A 22,213-nucleotide genomic window follows, 5' to 3' on the forward strand; every position below is an offset into this window, starting at 1 on the left:
CAAAGGGATATTTCAGCAAGAGGAAATGAAACGTCTTTCAGGCTGGATGATCATAGCCAGTACGTCAGCCAGCAATGCCCACTTATCCTCAGATGCCAATAGCACCAGTCAGTCAGCTTGTATTCATGCATGGAACATGAGCTGATGCAAATGCCATTCCTCGTCACCCTCGGGACGAACAACCTGTGATCTGAACCCAGGCTTTCTTTCCTTTCAGTGACATTTGATCTGCATATCCGAATGAAATTTATATATTTTGACACACCAAGTATTAAAATTAGGCCATCTAATTCTAAAATATCTGATTAATGAGGATTTTGGTTTGAAAAAAAAGATACCCTACATCAATGGAAGATTATTATTATTATTATTTCGTATTTTAGGGAGGGGTCCACAGGGTGTTCAGGGTCTCACTACTGGATCGGACTTGTAGTGATCCACTTGTTTCCAGCCTCCCAAGAGCTGGAATTACAGGTGCGCACCACCACACCCAGTCTTGGAAGTTTAAACTGGCTAATAAAAATGCATACATTTAGGATTACTTTTAAGAAGATACTACAAAATTCTATAAGTAATTCTGGAAATTTCCCAACCCTTTATTCCTTTGACCTTTCTTTTATTTCTCATTAACTTTATTGGAAATCAATAATTATATAGCATATTAAAATTATATTAAAATATTCAAATGTGAAAGATATAAGATGTAGACAGTTGAGTTTTAGAGAAATATTTCTGAAATGAGTACATAGCATGAGGTTAATAATAGATTGCACATTGTAAATAAATTATTTACAAACTTAAATGAAAATTGTCCAAAATAAAATGAAGAAGAATTTACAGATTAGTCATATAATAGTTCACTTTGTGCCAAAATCAAGAAACTCATATTCATATAATTAGAATTCTCAAAGTAGAAAGGGGTAGGCAATTAATATTTAAAGTTTTTGAATTTAGTTGAAATTATAGCACCACATTTCCAAGAAAAATGAACCTTTTCACAAGAAATTTGAATAAAAACATACCAAGATACAAAAAAATGAAATTTTCCAAAACTAATTGTAAAGAAAAAAATCATTAAAGCATATACATAAGAATATTAGCTATGGAAGAACAAAATTAAACAGCATCTTATTCCACATTAGAAAAAAAAGCAAGTGTGTAAAGAACTAGACTAATTATTTCATCCTTTGACCTAAGACTTATCATTAAAGTTACTGTAAAGTGTATTCATTGTGTGCAGTTCCTGAACCAAAGTCAGTTTATTTCATGATAAGTTTAAATGCTTTTCCACTTTCTGATTCTTGAAAACTTTTCTAACAATGCTTATGAAAGTTAGAGAAAATGATTTTCTAGAAGCTATCTCACTTGCAGGAACTTAAACTGCAGATGAAATTTTTTGCAGTTCATTCTGCATATTGGCACTTTTGCTGGGTGACCTGTGGCACGTTCCCAGACTTAGGAACTGTTTTCCTTGTAAAAACAGATGCCTGCCTGTGGCATAGCTAGCCACTGTCGTGCCCACTTAGCAACATGAAAGTTAGAATGGAGTCTGAGCAGAGCCCTAGAGCGGAAACCTGGAGCAGATCTCCTGCACATTGGAGATCACATCCTTTCCCTCTTTTTTCTTTTTTGTTTTTTCCCCTCTTTCTATTACCCTATTCTTTCCAAAGAAAATAGAGAGACTGTCAAGAAATGTAGATACTTGTGTAATGTGCTTGATTGGAAATAGTCCGAACATTGGAAAGCAAAATTCAAGATTGTTATCCAATCTTGGAGTGGAGTTTCCTGGTACATCACACTGGAAGATATTTCCAAAGGTGTGGAAGGTGGTTATTCTCATAGTTTCTAGGACAGTAATACACTGAAGGTTAATAGCCCACTTATGCATTTAGGAAATGTTTATTTATACAAACCAGTGTTTTAGATATGATTTCTAGGGACTGGGACCTAAGTGCCTGCCTGGCAAGTATAAAGTCCTGAGTTTGGTCCTCAATAAAAAAAAAAAAGATTTCTATTCCAAGTTATTACATTTATAAAAGAAATAAAAACATTTACATAGTTAGTGTCAACCAGATAGATTAAGGAAGGGTTGCTGCCATCCTGCCCGCTTCTTCATGAATGTAATTCAGAGCTTGTAAGTTGCCCTATACATGCTTGTCACATAGTGATGACAAATAGAGAGGAAAAAGAAAGAAAGAAAAAGGCAGATCTCTTTCCCCTTACAGTATCTGATGCACAGATCCATTGACCCTTTCTCATTTATTGCAGAAGATTCTCAGTTTGATGAGATCTTTTGTTCTAAAAAACAATCCAGAGATACTCAAAATCAGGGTGAGACAATACTACTGCCATTTCCCAGTCATGTTAGAATGGTTTTAGTGTAGTACAGCAATTATTTATTAAAGTAACACATGAAAACACGAATAAAATACTTATATGTACAAGGTGGCACAGTATTATTTCTACCTAATTCTTAATAATAATACACTTGCAAAGATTCCCTGCATTAACATAGTGTAGAACAATAAATACAAACACTGGGTAATAAAAGGACACTAAGTAGGGGCATTGCCATAGATGAAGCCATCAGCCCTGGAAGCATAAAAACTTGATCCCAGCTGGAGTTCAGTTCTCATGAAGCCCCCAATCCCACTTCTCCTGGGAAGTCTCTTGAGGTGAAGTAATATGCTTTGCAACATCACGAGGACAGGAGAAGCCTGCTGTTCTTTTGGATTCCATCACTGCATGGCATCCTGAAGTCACTGCACAGACTGATGAGCAAGAGGGGAAGATCAGGGTTGATCCCTAGAGACTCCACTCACTGCTGGGGCAGAGAAGCTGAAGATTAAGCCTGTGAGCAACAAGAACAAGAAAACATCAGAGTCCAAGAAAGTGAGGGCAAAACAGAGGTGGGAGTGACCTTGAGGTGCTGAACATGGGGCGGGCATCAGCAGTTCTCTGGATAGCAATAGAGTCATAAGAATGCCCCACAGGCTCCTCACACTCAATGTGCATTCTGGAAAGCTAGTCCCTGTCCCCCAGACCAGTCCCTACTGACCTCAGAGCCCTGGACTCTGCTGCCAGCTCTGTGGCTCACCCCAATGCAGGCTGACAGTATGGGGTCATTACCATCCTGAACTGTCCAAGTGGGGCTGGGCTGTAGATGGGGTGCAGAGGCTCACCTGAGCCTGGTAGAGGATGATAATATGGTGTACTGGGGACAGTGGCACTGTGATGATGTGTCCTTGCCTTCTCATGGTGTAGGTGGTGGAAAAGTTCCTTTGGAAAGGGTGGCAGCTCTGTCTTTTGCCAAGGGGGACAGCTGGACTCTGGCTGCTGTGCCTGAGGTGGCCACTGGTGTCTACATTGTCTCTAACATCCTCCACAGCACAGGTGGCTGATGCACACTCTAGCACACATGAGAGCAGCATGAGTCTGGAGAGAGAGTGGGCCAGCCCACCCCCAGCACTAGGCTTGCTTCCTGGTGGGGGACAGCTCTCAGAATGGCCCAGTGACTTATGGATGCCATGCATAAGTGAGGGAAGTTAGTGCTTCTTCTGGCCTGAGACACCTGGCAAGTGAGCCCCTGACCTTCCATCCTTCTCCTCCCCGGCACCTGCTGAGCCCTCTGCACTGAGCTGCATTCCCCAGACCAGAGCTTCCTCAGCTCTCCACAGCCAAGCACCAGGTGGGTTGAAAGATACCTAACCAGCTGGAAACTGATATTTCAAAGTGTATAATTACATGCCTCAAGATTATATTTAGGCTTTTCATTCTGTCCTGTATATACCACCAGGTGTCATAACTCTTTATCTTTTGGACATGCTGTTCTTATGCCTACAGAATCCTTCTTTGGCTAGATTACTTTAAGAAAAATAATTTGGTAAGTCTCAGCTTACAGACCATCTGTACGAAGGTTGCCATTAAGCTTCTGGGGCCACGTCTGTCTTTAGATATCATTATCTTTTACCCCACTACCCTGAGGGGGTTTTACCTCTGTGTGCTCCTCTCAGGTCCAGTTCTGGGTGCTCTCTGAGGACCTATTTGTTAAGACCACTTATGGCACCAATAAGAAAGTACTATACTTTGTCTTTTTCGTGGTTTTGCAGACAAATTTTAGCCTTAGCCACTTAAAGATATAGCAAATGACATTCTCAACTATGCCACCCTCTTCTCTCCTATCCTGAGAACTGATCTCAGAAAAGGGAGCAGATGCATTTTTCTCACTGATGGGCACTGACATGTATAGAAAGACAAATAAACACATTCCACACATTTCTAGTGGCCTTCAAAATTTATCAAGAGTAATCTCAATAGGAACAGTTATTTTTATGATGGTGCCAGGTCTTCTGAAGAAGAAACAACTTTTATTCTCATAGCTGAGACCAAAGAGAATTACATGGAGAAGGCATAAGTTAAAATAATCATTATTTTACACTAAGAAAACTGTGGTCATTATGTATAGCCATCTGCAGTGAAATGGCGGTATTTTCTGAAAATCATATCCACCTTCCTACTGTTGATATAAAAGTGGCAGAGACTCTAGAGTGTGTCTGAATTACTGCGCCAGTAACAATCATGTCCACATAGCTTTTTAAGTGTTTTCTCATTTCCGTGCAGGACTTTATGCTCCTAGTAGATAATGCGTGCAGAAAGCAGGCCTTAATAGTAAATATTTTGGAATTCCTGCATACCCTGAAAAATCATGTTAAATATAATCCTCTGTACAAAATAGATGACCAGTAAATGAAACAGCTGCATTAATGATGTCTAGGGTTTTATTTTGATTGTTCTTAGTGGATTGTGTCTGTGCTTACTGTTGAGTACAGATTCAAAGACTTCATTGCTTTCCCTGAACCTCTTAGGTCTGACGAACGCATTCCTACTCATTCTGCATTTCTGCATCCATTGCTGATTCCTGGTGTTTAGCTTAGAAAGCAGCTACTCACTAGTTTTTCAATTGTCAGTACAGTGGTAGAAATACATATTGTGAGAAAACACACAGCCAGTGGAATTGACAGATGTCAAACTTATTTCCTCCTATTTCATTCTGATCTTTAAATTTTAGAACATGGTTATATAATTCCAAAATTGCACACAGGAAAGCAAACATTATGTGCCTCTGGAAATCAAAAGACACAAAATCATAGATTAAGCATAATTTTTGAAATATGAAAATGGAAGCAGAGTTGAACAATAATTTATTTTGTTGAACTTTTTGGGTCAGCACTATGCCTTGTCTACTGCATAACTTTCTCTTCTTTACTTTCCAGCTGAACAAAGGATGTTTGTCTTCCTCCAAGTTGGACAATGGGCATCTACACTTTGAGCATTTTGGTATCCAGAAGGTTTTGCTTTAATAGACACTGGGGTACAGAGAAACTAGAGCTGGTTTGACACACTAGCTACAACCTGCCCAGGATCTCTGTATCCAGCTCCCATCCTGGCTCCTCCAAGTGTTCAGTACAAAAGCATGGCCAACATCCAAATTCCTCTCTTTCTAGACTGCCCTAAGTTTCTGGTTAAAAAGGGACAACATTTGCATGCATTGTGTGCATCTGGACTGCAGCCCTCTCCTGGCTTCTGCTGCTCTGTAGGAAGCATGGTGGGCACCATTTAACCAGCAAGCAACTGCTGAGTGTCTGTGACAGACCCTTGCTGGTAGCTTCACGGTGGGCACTGGTGGTGGACAACAGTGGCACCCTCACACCACTTTCCTCAGAAAGAAATCCCTTTGTTCAAACCAGTTTGTGGACTGTAAGTATTGATTGATTTTTGTTTTCTATCATCTGTTCCAAAGGATAAAATCTTCTTTAGGTTCTATAAGGTATTACACATTAATTGTGAAAGCACTTAATTGATGTATCTTAAAGTAACTAACATCAGAAAAGAGAATCTTTCAACTTAGTTCTAGGAAAGCTAAAGCTAATTGTACACTGACCAGCTCCAGTATGGGCTTGAAGCTGGCCCGAGCTGCTTTACTGAAGTAGGAAAATGCATTTCTCTTGTCCTGGCTCTTCCTCAGGATATGAGATAATAATGTTGCTTGTGTCCAAGCTTCTGAAATGCTCACATTGATTATTGATTGGCAATTATTATAGAAAGACTGATCATTTCATCGTGTTGGTGCCTTAAGGTTACAAAGCAGAAAGATAGAGGAAGTCCCAACTGAGACTGCATCTTTGGTCATTTTCTTCATGTGACTGGTGACAAGTCCATGGTTCCTGAATGTGCAGAGAAGTGTATCCTGATCTGGTCCCTGAGGAAGGAGGCGGGACTTCCCACACAACTCCTATGGACCCCGGCCTGAGCCAGCCTGGGGTAGTGGTATGTAGTCTTGTTTTCTGGCTTCTGTACTGTATCCTCTTCTTACAAAAACTGAAAATTCACAAAATTTGTCATCTGGGTCCTCCAAGTCATCATTAGCTATGGGACCTTGTGACTTTATCTAAGTAACTGGCACTGTTGGTGTGTGCTTGATGACCCAGGCAGGCTGCACTTAGAAGGAAACAGGAAAACAATGCTTGTTATTCCTCAGACAGGCAAGGTAATTGGAAGAACTTTCTACAACTTCAAACGTTCGTTTCTCTGGCAACTGTTCATAGAGCTTGGTTTTAGACAGACAATAATTTCGCTGACACAAGCGATTAACTTTTCATGTTTTAGAAGTTATTAAAATAACCTATGGTGCAGCTGGCTAAAAAAACAGATATGAGTGAGAATTCAGGAGTGGAAGGAGGACACTTACATATTCATTGTCCAGTGTAGGTGGACTCTTTCTTCCCACACTCAGTTCTTGGTCTTCTCTGCCACACAGTGCTCACCTAAGGACAGAAAGAGGCTTTGGTCTGGGGACTCAGAGAATGGTTGATGAGGAAAATCACAGGTCTTGATTTAGTTTTTTGCTTGCCAACAATGGCCAGATTCTCCTGCAACAGTCATTAGAGCTACAGTTTGCAAATTATTGCAGTCTGGAAACTCGTCATCCAGATACATGCTCGTTTTCTGGCCAGCAGCCTCTTCCCTCTGCAGAAGCAAAGCTAACTCAGCCTTGGGATGTGGGGGAAGTGACTTGTTGACACCATACAGCAGAGATGTCCCTGGGGGTGGTGGTGCATGAGTTGGCGCCACTTAAGCAAACCAGTGTTCAGAGTATAAGGCATGTTGGAGTCAGGGATTCTGCTAAATACATCAACAAGAGCTGTGGGAGATGAGCTACCACAAGGGCTTCAGGAGTCCCAAGGATGCTCAGAGTGCAGCCACACCAAGAGCCCATTGTCTAAGGATGATAGGAACTGCAAGCCCCACTGCTATCTCTGTGCCTCTGAGGGTACCACCAAAATTTCCCCATGATCTGTGTCCTTCAGAAGGACAAGGACTCAGTGTCAGGCCTGTCCTGTAAACACAGCATCAGTGATGAGCTCTAGGTCTTGGAATACAGGTCATTATGAGCTCCAGCTTTTATCTGCTTGTGCTTGTGAAGTTTGTCTTCTTTGGACTCTGTGGATGTCACTGGTCATGTGCAAGGTCATAGCACTGACAGACAGCAGCCAAGACCTCTGAGGACAAGGACACCTCATCCTGTGCTTCTCAGGCCCCAGCTCTGAGAAATGCCGAGCATATCCTGACCATTCTTCAAGTCCTGTTGCACTCCATTCACCATTGCTGATATGCAGCACAGAAAACACTGTCTGAGGCAGCAGCCTGAAGCCCAGGTGGAAGAGTAAATAGAATAAGCTTCCATTGAGTCCTGATGTCTGTCTGGGCTCATGTAAAGCATGTCATGGGGAAATTATTATGGTTTAATACCCTCTTCAATTCTCTCTGACCAGGAGTGGATGAACTAGAGCAATGCAATAGCAGGATGCTCTCTACAGTGGTTATAGTGATGATATCTATTGCAATAGCACGTGAAAAACATCAATTTTTGGAAAAACAACCAAAGAGAAATGTAACAAATGTCAACAGTGGTTGTGTCCAGGCAGTGTTTCATGCATAATCTAAAAATTCTTTTCTTTTCTCTATTTTTTCTATCTTTTACTGTGCATAATGTGTTCATCTATTAAAATGGTAGCTTAAGTCATAAGGAAATAGTGTGCCTCAGTAATGCACATCAGTTTGCCAAATTAAGAGTGAGTTAAGAAAAGGGAAGACCAGTGAGAGCCAAGGCAGCAAGGAGGCCAGGGTGGGAAGGTAGCCTGTGTCATCCCCGAAAAGTGGCTGTGTGGACGGCTTGGTACGTGTGCACTCAATTTGCTCATTTTCAATCTTGTTTGTTTCTTTTTAATATGCTTTTCTTTGTAAAAATAAATACGCAGAAAGTTAAAAAGTAGCTACTCATCTACTAGGGGAATTATGCTAATACACAAGCCATTGTGACAGTGACCCTCTGAAAGTGGAGATCCTGGATGATTGATGATCAGTGGGGCAAGAGGTGGGGTGGTGCTGGCCAAGGATGCCCCTCCCTGTGCAATGGGACAGGGCCAAGGAGAGGGTGAAACCTGGGGCATCCAAGGTAGGAAATGGTTACCAATGGACATGGTGCAGAAGGCCCCACACAGACACGCTGAGGGCTTGGCTTAGTCTTGGGTGACAGTAATTCAGAATTCATCACAGGTCTCTAAGCATAGGGACGGAGTGAGAAGTTCAGATTTGCATGCTCTTGTTTTAATGGTTCAAAATCAAGCAGTTTTTGAAACTTTGCTCAGAGGCATAGAATTCTTTTTCTTCTTTTTGTAATTATGTATTCTCAAGTAGTTTTCTTTATAATTTTTATAGTATACACAAGATAGGTAGGATAGATATACAGCTACTTTCTCTTAGTTCTTTGAGAAGAAAGGTTTGTACTAATATTGTTCGGACAAGATAGCATGTCTACATCTTGTCCTCTATATAATTACTACAAAGACAACAATATACCATATGTTAATTATTGTGACTGTCCTACTGTTTGGAAACTGTTTCATTGCTATTTTATCTTTTTTCTCATAAAAATAAATAAAAAAGGACATTAAAAGTGAAATAACATGCATAAACTTTCTGAGATGTAGGGTGCGAACCATTTAAAATGCATCATGTTACTCTTGTCCTGCAGTCAGCCAAGGTGATGTCCAGCTTGGCAAGACATCTTACTAAGCCAGTTGGCATCCTCCAGGATTTCCGAAGAACTCCTTTGATCTGCTACATTCAGCATGTACTGTTCTGTAGACCCGTATTCTTATTACACGCTTGTGGGCTTTCTCTTTGACATTATAGAAGCTTGAAACATGTCTGGACTACTTTTGAAGCAGACAGAGCCCATCTAGAGAGTCAGTGTGGCTGGATGGGCAGTGTGACTTCAGTGGAGGGAGATGACTCTGGGTCAAGGAACCCTTCTCCCAGGAGAGATGACTACATGAGATCTTGGCTCCCCAGGGCTGCTACAAATCCAGACACTGTAGCTCCCACTGTCATGCTGAGACCTGGCCTGCTGCTGCCCACCTCCACTTCCTTGGAAATATTGTTTATTGGCTCTTAAGATGAAACAATTCATCTTGAGATAAAAGTCCAGTTTATATATTGAAGTAAATGACTGTTGGATATACTTGTGTGAGCAGGAAGCTCAAACATCTTGGGGCTACTGACTTACCCACCTTCATTGACACTGTTTTTCATGGATTGGAAACAAACAAGATAAATTGTAATATTCATAGATTCTGGGGTTTTAAAAAATGTATTAGTACAGTGTCTACAGGGTCTCACTATGTAGATTGGGCTCATAATAGTTCTCCTGTGTTCAGCCTCCCAAGCGCTGGGATTATAGGACATGCCGCTACACCCAGTCTCAATCTCAGTCTTGGTGCACCCCAGGGGTGGGACTGGCTTTGCACACTGGGAATCAAACCCCACTCATCAATTCTGGTTGGGCAGATACTTGTTCTACCAAGTTGTTTCTAAATTTAAACAATATAAAGATATTTATATAGGTTATAGTAGAAAAATGGACTGAACTTGTGAACTTATGTGAAACCTATTCCTTACAGGTTCTGTCCTAGTTATATTTTAGGAAAAATATCAGTATTGGTTCTAAGATACCTGAATAAAAATAATTTTAACTGTGTAACATTTATTGGATGAGCATAATTTTATAAGCGAAACACATCTGAATAAATTTTGAAAGGCAGTGGGAAGAGCTGGGTATGAGAATATTTAGGGGCTATACACTCTTGTTAGTGGTAGACTTTAGTAAGCATTATGGTGGTCCTGGTGCCATTTGGTTATTGCTATGCTTGAGCTAATTGAAATCTGCTCTGAATCCTCCTTGTCAGCTTTGCTATGTCACCATGAAGTTTTCATGGTGATCACGTGGGAATCATTTCTCAGAGGTCATTTGAACTTGGCAGAAAGAAAAGTACCAGAGAGTCTATTTGCTGTTTCTACCATATTTCCATCTTAGATCTGAGACTAGAAAGGAGGAGAAGTTTGGAGGGCCAAGGCTCTGTTAAGATCCCATCCTGGTGGGAGCCCTAACTGAAGAGTCCACAGTGCAGTTTTAGTTGTGCTGAAAAGTTCTTTCACAATTATTGTCTTTTCTGTGAAAGCCTGAGAGAATGTTTTCCCTCCATGTGACTCTCCTTAGGCACACTCTACATCATCGATCACTTTCCTCTTTGGCCCCATAATCTCCTTGATCAGAAAATTTGGGACACTACCGAGTTACATGACATTACAGTACAAGTTCTCATATGTCCTGAGTCTTAATTGACCTTGGAAGGCTAGGGCCAAAATGTTGGCTTTCCTTGCAGCCCTCCTTTTCATCTAATTTTGGTCTGCAAACTTAGGTTGTTAACCATCCAGAAGACAAGCTTATTGTTTTTACCATACAACTTAGACTGTTAAGTTTAACCTCACTATCTGTCTGCATATCAAACATCTTAGGCATAACATGGAATAGGTATTTTTCATCAAATATTGACATGTTGAACTTTAAGTCCCTACAGAATATGATAAAAAGCATTTAAAAATTAGAATATATTTTAAAAATAGGCATAAAGAATTATATACTTCTTATGTTTACACATAATTCCAAAAATCTCACCATATACAACCTTGAAGCAGCAGTCCCACAATATTCCTTTTCCTGTCTTTTGCTTTCATTCACCACCCCCTTCTTTTTGAACAACCATCTACCTGAGAGACTTTATAGCAGCAACTGGCATGTCATGACAAGCAGCCCATATTCAGAATACCAGAATGACAGGCACTCCAAACATGAAACTACTATTACAGATTACCATCTGCAGTGCAGTAGCTTAATTCACAGGTATATAGTTAGTCAGGGTGAGAATCTTTCCAATTAACTGCTAGATTAAAAAATCTTCTGGAGATTCTCAGGATCATTGCCTTGCCCATCTTCTACATATAACTGTATGTCTTGACCTTTCAATGGCCGTGACTCATCCACATGGCTGACACTGACAAACAATCTGAGGTACAAGATCTCAGGATAAATCCTGAGGGGATTTCATTGATCTTATCAGACCCAAAAACTACAACTCTTGTTGCATAGGTCCTGCTTTACCTTGGTCTTAGCCACCCAGCAGAAAAGTATAAAAATGAAATATAAGAAGTAAAGCCATGCTGTTATGTTGAGCTGCAGGGGACTCAGGTCAACAATTTCTGACATTGCCAGTCAAGCAGAAGACCCAATACTATTATGAACTACTGAAATGTTTTATATTATTTTGCTGAGTTAACACACTTATAATATTCAAATAATGGAACTTAACAAAAAAGGGGATACAGATAAATGTCCATTTTGTATCTGTGTATTCAAAGTGGTTAGGATAGATATATAGTTACATTCTCTTAATGAATAGAGTGATTTGTTCTGATGGTGTTTGTAGATAGGCTATCATGTCCACATCTTGTACAGCAATTAACCACTGGGAGGAATGTATGCAATGTGTTAATTATTAAGACTGTCCTACCAATTTGATTTGAAACTGTCTCATTGCTATTTGTTTATCAATAAAATTATGGAAAAAAATAAAAAAAAATTATTGTCCTTTCTTTTTTGACACAAGAGATTATTTCTGATCTTATTTTTCCTATTGCCTAATGGACTGGTGTCTTTACTTCAGTTGCTATCATTTCAGAAGTTTCAGGTGTGTGACTTCCAAGTTCCTGTATGTTCTTGTCTCCTGGGTTTGTTCTGGGTCGGCTGGAGGACTGAGATTGCCTTTTGCTCCTGAGTTTTGACATTTTGGAAGCTCCCAATAATCACCTGGACTTAGTAGTGGTGGGAGAGTGGTGAGGCTTGGGTTAGTTAGGTGCCTGCTACAGTGAGAAGAAGGGTAGGACTCAACAAGGTTCTTACTACTAGTGGGGTTTACTGGCTGATGCTCAACAAAGTTTCAGTGTAGGTGGTGGGTGTTGGCTGGATTTACCAGGATCCCATGGGCTGCCCTGAGTCCTTCTAAGTTCTTAAATAGTTGGTACCAGGAAAGCTGCACCCCTGCTCATGCTAGGCCCACAGGTCTCGGCTGTCCAGAGTCCTGATGGCTGCCCAGAGTCCTCTTAAGTTCTTAAAAGCCCACGGTGCATCTTCCAACCAAAAACCATGCAAGGATCCATGGGGCTTTGTCCAAAGTAAACCATGAGTCCAGTGTCTTGCATGACTTCCTAGTGGTGAGTGGAAGAAGAAAGGTGGTCCCATTGCAGTCCTTTCTCAGGAGAGCTCTCTCAAGAGCCTGAGGGAGCCAAGGGCTCAGGCCTGCAGGGACAGGCAAGTGCTGCATGAGAGGTCAGCCACTGTGGGCTCCCGGGCTGCTCCCTGCCCTGCTCCCACCTGGAAGGAGAGGAGCCCACTTGGCCAGGGTAATGAGGACCTAGGGAGCCTGGCCCCTGAGGGTTTCGTGTGTGTGTGTGTGTGTGTGTGTGTGTGTGTACACGCGCACGTCAGCAGTATGGCTCACTGTGAGTGGCTCTCCATGAGAAGCTGCTCTGGGCTGCACAGGGAGGCTCCATGTGGCTTTCCAGGAGAGGCACTGGCCTGCCTGGCCTGGGACATCTGGCCTCTCTCAGCACTGGGTGTCTTGCTCCTGATCTGGATAATGCTTGCAGGTTTTGTTTTACATAATTGCTTTTAAATTCAAGAAATATTGTACTGCAGTTTTCCACCCTTTAGCTCTCACTGTATGTACTCCTTTGGGGACTGGTTTGTGTAAGTAAAATGTGGTCAGACTGAATGTTATAAACATGCTAATGAAACTAGATATTAGACTTAGAGCTACCTGGATTATTCTGTAAAATTTATAATGGCTTAGATTTATTTTTTTGTGATATCAATGTTTTAAATATCTGGTATGCTCAAAATAAGCAATCTGTGCCTTTTTATTTTTATTTTTTTTCAAAGTTTTATTGATAAACAGATAGCAATGAGACAGTTTCAAATCAAATCGGAAGTACAGTTTCAACAAATAATACACTGCATATATTCTTCTTAGTGGTTAATTGCTTTACAAGAAGTGGACTTGTGATCCTCTTTACAAACACCATTAGAACAAATCATTCTATTCATTAAGAGAATGCAACTATATATCTATCCTAACCACTTTGAATACACAGATACAAAATGGACATTCATCAGTATACCCCATTTTTTCTAAGTTCCGTTATTGAATATTATAGGTGTGTAAACTCAGCAAAATATTCTAAAAGAGTCCAGTAGCCCATAATAGCATTGGGTCTTCTGTTTAACTGGCAATGTCAGAAATTATTGACCTGAGTCCCCCACAGCTCAACATAACAGCATGGCTTTATTTCCTATATTTCGACTTCATACCTTTCTACTGGATGGTTAAGACCAAGGTAAAGCAGGACCTATGCAACAAGAGTTGTAGCTTTTTGGTCTGAGAAGGTCAGTGAAATGTCCTCGGGATTTATCTTGAGATCCTGTACCTCAGATTGTAGAACCTTTGTCAGTGCAACCATGTGGATGAGTCATGGCCATTGCTTGGCCAATGTGCTCTCTGTGAAAGCCTGAGAGAGTGTCTTGTCCCCATGTGACTCTCCTTAGGCACACTCTACGTCATCGATCACTTTCCTCTTTGGCCCATAATCTTCTTGATCAGAAAATTTGGGACACTACCGAGGTACATGACGTTACAGTACAAGTTCTCATATGTCCTGAGTCTTAATTGACCTTAGAAGATTAGGGTGTGCCTTTTTATTTTTAAAACCTCTTAGGTATCTTTTTATTATTGTTGATATAACTTACTCATATCTGTACTTTGAAAGGTATATATATTTCAAAAATAAATATACCAAGTAGATTAGAATAAATGAAGATTTCAACAATGGGAAATTGTGATTATCTTTATTGAGAAGCTCAATTAAAATTGTATAAAATGATATGCAATACGACTTATACTTTAATGGACTAATAATGTGATGCAATAAATATTGCTGGTTCTGGTTGACTGTATACAGCTATTACCAATAATGAAACAAAGCAACAGTGATACTAAAAAAAAATTTTATCAACAAATTGAGCACTTTTTCTGCTACCCCTCCAGGACAGGGAGGATGTCCAGCCCTGCTCTCCTTGGAACCCATCTATAAGCCTAAGAATAGCAAGCTTGGAAGGCTAGATAGCCTAATGGCCTTATCACATGGTATTTCTAAGTTCCTATTTCTTCTATACAAAACATTTCTACTTTGTAACAGTTACTAGTAAACTGAAAAAGTTATGCTTTTTGGTTATATTTCATGTGGCAAATCCAAGGGTATAGTTAGACTTTAAAATAACCATTTTCCATCTAAACAGCTGTCTGAGAACTCACCAGACTCCTGAGAAATTGTCTTGACAGTGAGCAGCTTCACATTCTCTTTGTTGCACTGCGGTCTGTTTGAGATGGAAAACAGCATTAGCACAGCTCTATCAGGGTGTGTCTGTGGAGGAGTGAACCAACACCAAAGTGTGAAGACAGACACAGGCCTGCGTACACTGCCACGTGTCTGAGGCAGAACCTGCGTTTCTTCATGTGCAAACCCATGTGCACTTTTAGCACTTCCCCCTTCTGGAATCAGAGCAATAAAGCCTCTCCCTCCACTGTAGAGGAGTCAAAATTAACTCCGCCATCAGTAGGGAGTAGGGATGCCGTCACCGTGTCACCTCACGTTTGTCTCCACTCTGAATTATGAGAGGAAGATACAGAAATGCTCCCAAGCTGGTGGGGTTGGGTTGGGCTCTCAGATTCTTCCTGTTCATTTGTCCTGGACCCTGCAGTACAGCGTCTGACCTGTCTGTCACCCAGGAGTCCCACACCACCATTCACACATCCAGCCATTTTCCAGCCTTTGTGCCCTCCCTGGGACCTCACAAGAGCTTTGATTCTAACTCAGAGTGGTATGTGCTCAAAGGCTGCTATTTCTAACATTCACAATCTGATAAGGCACAAAACCACTTATGTAAATACAGACCACAAATGCAGGTGAAAAAAGATTCAGCTGCAGCCCTTGTCTTTTACATGGAAACAGTGGCCACGCTCTTCACCACACTTGGTGGGCACAGGTGCTTGGGTTGCTCCCAGCTCCTCTTCTGCTTTTGTAACATCTCAGTAGAAACCATCGGCTTTCTGGTTTTGCCATTCAGAGCCAGCCTGGGGACAGGCATGATTTCTCCTAACTGTGAAAACATGCTGGAACTGTCACTGGGGAGACTTTTAAAACCCTAGATGTGTGCTCTGTTGTAGTTTCTTTCTTATTCAGTTTATGTTCCATTTTAATTTTCCCTCTCATCCTACCACTTTATCTCCACTTAAGAACCATCTTCTTAGTTGTTGGACTTCCTCTGTTCAATACTGAGAGGCTCTTAGAAACAGCCAAATGCCAGACAGCAGCCTCATATTTCTTTTTCCTCTTCCCTTCCTCCCTTCTTCCCCCCCTTTTTTCTTTCTTCTTTCCCTTCCCCCATTTATCTCTCACATTTCTTTCAAAACAACATAAGGAATAAGTACAGAATTAAACATTTTTCTGTGTGTAATCTATAAAGTCAAAGTATCTGGAAAAAAGAAGAAGAAATGCCTTACTTACTGATCACTTCCATTTTCCGGGGTGCCTAGAAGAGGAGGTGATGGTTATGAGAATGGCGGGAACTCAGGAGCTAGAAACCTGGCCCGGCCCTCTCTGCTGAGCCTCTTCCCACAGCAGTTCCAGTTTTCTTACTCTCCCACAGGAATTCTACTCTCCTTTATACACTGCTCCTTCTCAGCACATGAATACTTATGGTTAGTGGCAAATGTGGTGTAGACATTATTTCTAATTGCATTTTAAGATCACTTATTCAGCTCCTCAAAAATGTCTTACAAAATATCACTGAAGTTATGAGTTATGATAAAAGTAGTAAACATTTTAGTTGAAAAAATATTGTGAAGGACATATGGTCCCTAACCCCACTCAGACTTCTCCTCCCCTCTCTGAACACACTTGTCTCTTACCACCTTCTGAAGCAGTTTGGACCACTTTCCTGAGTGTCTTGGTGCCTTCCTAGCTGCCTTGATGTCCTGAACCTATTCAAAATATTTACCTTGCATGGGGTAATGTTTCTGGATGGGGGAGGAGCAGATAAGAAGAAGTTGAGCTGGGGCAGAGGCAGAAGTAGTACAATGCCAGAGCTGGTGAGTACGGTGGGTGAGGGTACACCATAATATGTCTACAAAGCTGCCTGTCCATTGGATGAAACTAGGAAACAGCATTCACCACATTTTTTTTTATTGTACCTCATAATGACACCAGTGAAAAAGGACGTCTACAGCTGCTTCAGAAAGTGGCAAGAACCATGGATAAGTGTACTTTAAGCCAAAGGGAGTTTTGAAGGAGATTCATGGTAGTGTGCCTTTATTGTAAAAAATTTAAAAATTTAAAAATTCCCTAAATATTTTAATCATCCTGTCTTCTGAACTTAACTAGTCATTTGTACAATCTGCCAGGTGGCTTCTCAAGAGTCAGGAGGAAATGCTTGCATTCAGAGTGAGGACTCAGGGTAGCTCAAGGTGTACACAATCTGGCCTCTCTGTAGTAGATGTCTGTGGTCAGGTATTGTCTTGGGGCAACTGAGGAGTGTGACAGATTAAGGTGTCTCTGTGAGGCTCCAGAGAGCATCCAGTCTCCATAGCTTCCATCTCTTGGGTCATATTAAGTCCTACCATTGGAATAGGCCCTTCAAAATTAACTCCTGGCTTTCACCTTCCTGACCCTTAATTCCACAAACATTTTGTCTGCGTCTATTTTTGTTGCATTGATTGAGATAACCAATCTTGACTCTTAATCCTCAGGAGTTAATCCAGGACACCATATGCTGGTCATGCTTGTCACCAGTGGGGTCTAATTTGTCTTCTATTCATCAGTAGGGCTGAGCATTTAAAAAAATCCCAGTATGTGTCAAGTGCAATTCCACCATGATGCCCATGGCCCTGTTTCAGAATGAACTGCTGGGTTTGCACGCCTGTTGTAATGTCTCTCTTCAGGGTCCTGCAATGACAGGGTCCCTAGTAGGCTGGCAATGTCAGTGGTCACCAGCAGCATACCCACCATGCTTGCTCAGGGTCAAGTTCAGCCCAGATAAATTTCATTTCAAACTAACGTCTCTGCCATCATATTATCTTCCAGAGAGCAGAGTGGGTTTAATAATTTTCTGAACTTAATGAAGCCTCGCCCACAAACTTGAAGAGTGATTAGCTGTGGATGTTTAATGGTGCTGATTTAATGATATGAATGTTATAAATTCAGTTTGGAAAACAAAGATAACAGTAACTGAATAGATTTGGCTGATGACATAATTTCCAAGTTTGATCTTCAAGCAATATATGTCATAAGAATAACTGTGCAGCAGTATGAATTTCATACAGCCACAGAATTATATTTAATAGAAAATGTCAACTTTTCATACAACACATTTTTGAATTTTCTTTACGCAGAACAATTTTTCAAAATAGCACATTTTTGCAAATGGATTTAGCATATTAATTTTTACCTATCATTTACACTTATCACTCATAGTTTTAATTTATATGGCTGATTTCTCATTAAAAATACTTGCGGATTAAAAATCTTACAAAAATAATGTGATTTATAAAAATGCTCTTTCCTCTCTGAAAACTGGGTAAGAAAGCATATTTAGACATTAATAAGAATCGTCCTTGCTTACTCCGACAGGAAATGAATGACACTTATTTGTTTTCCTATTTTTTCCCTGGAGTTAAGTGTGCATAGCTGCTTGGTCCCTGACTTCAGCCGCATTGTCACCATCAGGCACAAGGGTCTGTGAGACCCGGAATAGCTGGTCTGGCAGCTGCCATTAGTGTCCCAGGCCCACTGCCCAAGAAGTAAGCAAAGCACGGTGAAGCTAAGGTGCCTTATTAAAATATGTGTGTTTTTTACTTCATAAAGTTTTGCTAGTGAAATACTTAGAATCAAAGATGGAAAAGGAAATATGCTACTGCACTGGGCACTCAAGTACAGAGCAAGGGCTTGGCAGATACCAGGTGCCGCACAGTGTTGGTAGCATATGGGTCAGGGCTGGAAAGGGTTATAAGGGAACCCCAAATAAAGAAGCACCTATACTATAATAATATGTGAGTCAAAACATCTTTTTTTCCAGTGCTAAGGTTTGAACCCATGGCCTTAGTGCCAAACTATATCTCCAGTCCATTGAAATTTTATTTTGAGACAGGGTGCAGATAAATCATTAAGTTTACATAGAAGGAGCTTGAACTCTGCATCCTCCTGCCTCAACCTGCCAGAGGGCTGAGATTGAAGGCCTGTGCCATCACCAGATTTTGTGAGATTGAAATGGAAGGGGCCATTCCTCCTGCTTGAAGTAGTGGTATGTTATAAAAAGATACTACAAATTCATAGATGAGCTGGGACAGATAGGGTGAGGTGGAGGTAGGTTCTAGAAGGTGGGCGGGTGGCTGGATATGGAGGAAGGAACTGTGGGGAGTGGCCGGAACTATGTCACCAGAACCACATGAGGTCACCAGAGCAGCTCTGGCTCAGGAGGCCCCCCTGCAGTGCAGGTAGTGCAGACCCTCTAGTGGCAGAGGAACTACAGGCTGAGCCATGGGTCGAGGAGGTTCAGGCAAAGCCTTAAGCAATGTGGACCCAAGGTGCCTGAAACAGAACAAAATGAGAGAATATAGAGACAGACCACTACTCCTTCTCCCTGGCCCTGAGAAGGCAGAGAGGAAGGCTGGTGAGGCAAGGACACCCCCAGAGTTTGTGTCTGCTTTTATCAAGAGTTTTCTTGATAACAATGCCTGCATACAGGCTCATTAATTGTGACAAATACACTCTAGTAACTCAAGCTAAAAATAGAGAATTTAGGCATCATATAGACAAGTGCTCATTGTCTTTGCCAATTACCCATAAAATAGATCTGTTCTAAATCTAAGGAGTATTCTAAATTGTAAGGATTTATTTTAAATAGAAAGTTTATATAAAAATAGAAGACTACAACCTGACCATGGGAGACGCCTTCACCAGAAGGAAGCAGAGCCCTCCAGCTGGGAGCTGAGGCACAGAGCAGCTCTAGCCCCAGCCTCCTGACCAAGTGCCTCAGCGAGCCCTCCTGTGCTGTGATGTGGAAATGGAGCACAAACCTTCCTGAAGACGAGGCGCGCCATCTAACACCTACCGTGTTCTGTGCAGCCCGCAAATTCATTAGCAAGAGTCCCCCTCCCCCACTTATTATCTACCAAGAGCACTACATTCCCCAGCATTCACTGGCTTTCTCTGCCTTCTTCTGCCTTTGTGACTGAGCTATCATATGCCATTTATTTTTCTCTATATAATCACTCTTTCCTTTTAAGTGTGTAAGTTCAAGTTTAGTTGGAGCAAATATTCATTCTCCTTTTAGAAAATAAAATAAAATAAAATAAAATAAGTCACCTACCTGCGTCTTTCTTCCAGCACATTTGATACAAACCCACCAGAACAAATACTGAGAGAGTTATAACAATCAAAACTATGACCACCGGCAAAATGATACCTAGGGAATATGGAGACATTGGTGATTAGTGTGGTGGCTGGATTTTGCGTAGATAGTTTCTGAGCAAATTACGCTTTAAACATGAGTCTAATGATTATATTGTAGGTGAAGCAAATTGATGGCTCATGGCTTTGCTCTTGTGCCATTTCTGAGGTGTCCACTTGATGTCAGTCTTGCAGCCTTTCTGAAACGCCTTCCACCCTGAGAGCCATCACTCCCTCTCCCTGGGGCTGAGGAGGAGAGGAAGGCTGGTGAGGAAAGGACGCTCCCAGAGAGCAGCGAAGCCACCTCACATATGGTGCTCCACAGGACTTCATGTGAAGTTACTGGAAAAGAAGCAGAGCCCGCGGAGCGCTGCTGTAGTCCTAACGTTGGCTTTCCCAAACACTCGTGCACATCTTTTCTGTAATACTATTTTAAAACTAGCAACGACATAATATGAGATAAGCAGATAAAATCCCCACAGACTGACCAACACAATTCAACAAAAGGGTATTTGTCTGCTCGGGGTATTGCTGTGATTGACTTATGGTAGTTTGTTTCTGCTTTTATTAAGAGGAGCATTTTTATTTTCTTAAACAAATTCCCCTTCTTCTTTGCTAATCATTTCTTGGCTTGACTGTGTCTGAAGATAGCAGAGAAGCCTCAATGGACACAGAGCACAGGGTCAGGAGGCCAGGCCACGCTTAGTTAATGTCACCTTTTCCTGCATATGTTTCTGTACTTAATAAGGGGTGAGACAGGGTCTCTGGTCCCCGTGGGTGGTCTGCACCTGCACAGGTCAGGTATCAGCCTAAGAGCATGTGCTGATTTCATACCAGGCCTTGTGTGGGGTCGTGGCTCCCTCCTCAGGTGGAGATCCCTGGACCACGAGCCGGTCAGTAATTCCTGTGCTAATTTATTGAATGAAATGACTTTCCTCCAATCCAAGATCATTTTTTTATGACTGTGGATTTGTATATACCGTCTGATTCTCAGTTGGTAGTCAAACTGAATGTTCTATACTGGTTTTAGCATGTGTGTATGTGTCATGTGACATACACCTGCTTTAGCTGAAATAGACTTTCCCAAAGGGCATTGTTGAGATAAGGATGTCAAGGAAAAAATGTCTCATTTTTTGTACGCATTATTTAAGATATCTAATAGCCAAATAAACATTGAATATTTTCAAGGCATGGAGCATGATGGCTTGTCACAGTTCATTTGTAGAGGAACCTTTATATGTGCACTTTGGTTTTTTTTTTTTAAACTATTGCTGCCAGTCATCTTTGGCCCTTGGTGGTAATTTCCGAGCACAAATGTAAAAAAAAAAAAGTCACCAAGATATATTAATTAAAATCATATTCACAGGAAATTCTCCAAGCAGGCAGCTGTTATACAGCATTAGGATGGAGCTGCAGGCTCAGAGCACTTGAGATAAGGAATCCTCTGAGGGTTCCCTTCTTTGCCGTGTGCCGTATCTCTACCCTAGTCCCTTACCATAGCTACCACCAGGAATAGAGATGAATTTGTTACTCACTGGAATAAGAGGAGCTGGGTGAAGAAGAACTTGTATCTTTTCCATCTCCGATGCCTATTATTTAAAAAAGAAACAAACAAGTGACCTTTGGTTATTATGGACCAGCCTTCACACTTCTCCATTTACCCCCAGAGAACAAAATGTTTGTGAAGCATTGCTTTGATGCTTCACATGCAAATATTTATTCTGAAAGTGGTCTGCTTTGAAAGCAGCGCTGGGTGGGCTTTCCTGGGGGAGGACATACTGTGTGGTGCAGGTCTCTACCGAGACTCTGAGGCCGTACCTTGCAACTGTGGGACCTTCTCTGAAGCTGTTAGTGTGGAAGTTCCCACTGCAGCTTCAGAAGGTGGTGGATCTCGCTGCTGGGTACTAACTGTAGAAGAATCACAAATCCAGCGTCAGACTTTGCAATTAAATCTTCAGGTTGGACTATTGTTTTGCACATTCAAGCATTTTCATTTCAGAAGACCTGGGCAAACTGTGCATTATTGAACAAACGTTACACACAATGGCAGCAATAAACTATAAGTTCATGTATTCCTCTTGGAAAGATGGTTAAACCTGAAAGCACATGAACTATGTATCATCTTTATATCTTCAAGAAGTAGCCAAGAAAATCCTTGTCTCTTTAATTAGTCAGGATAGCCTGATCAATGTGTTGT

General features: G+C 41.2%; 1 protein-coding gene across 4 annotated transcripts in view; it reads right to left on the reverse strand.

The window, feature by feature from the left end:
- Window positions 1-1,639: 1,639 nt before the first annotated feature.
- Window positions 1,640-22,213, reverse strand: part of Emcn (endomucin) — a 102,921-nt gene continuing 82,347 nt past the window's right edge. For 2 of the 4 annotated variants that reach the window (XM_023703886.1, XM_023703883.1), the window contains 6 exons: window positions 21,835-21,924; window positions 21,552-21,605; window positions 19,937-20,032; window positions 16,078-16,102; window positions 14,826-14,887; window positions 1,640-2,851 (listed from right to left, as the gene is read on the reverse strand). In XM_023703886.1, coding sequence (XP_023559654.1) covers window positions 2,793-2,851; window positions 14,826-14,887; window positions 16,078-16,102; window positions 19,937-20,032; window positions 21,552-21,605; window positions 21,835-21,924 — 386 coding nt within the window. In that variant the 3' untranslated portion in view covers window positions 1,640-2,792. Of the gene's footprint in view, window positions 2,852-6,167; window positions 6,499-6,748; window positions 6,825-14,825; window positions 14,888-16,077; window positions 16,103-19,936; window positions 20,033-21,551; window positions 21,606-21,834; window positions 21,925-22,213 lie in introns of those variants that run through there. The other 2 variants (XM_023703884.1, XM_023703885.1) reach the window with 2 other exon arrangements.

Source organism: Octodon degus, unplaced genomic scaffold, assembly GCF_000260255.1.
Source record: "Octodon degus isolate 3935 unplaced genomic scaffold, OctDeg1.0 scaffold00183, whole genome shotgun sequence".
Classification (NCBI taxonomy): Eukaryota; Metazoa; Chordata; class Mammalia; order Rodentia; family Octodontidae; genus Octodon; species Octodon degus.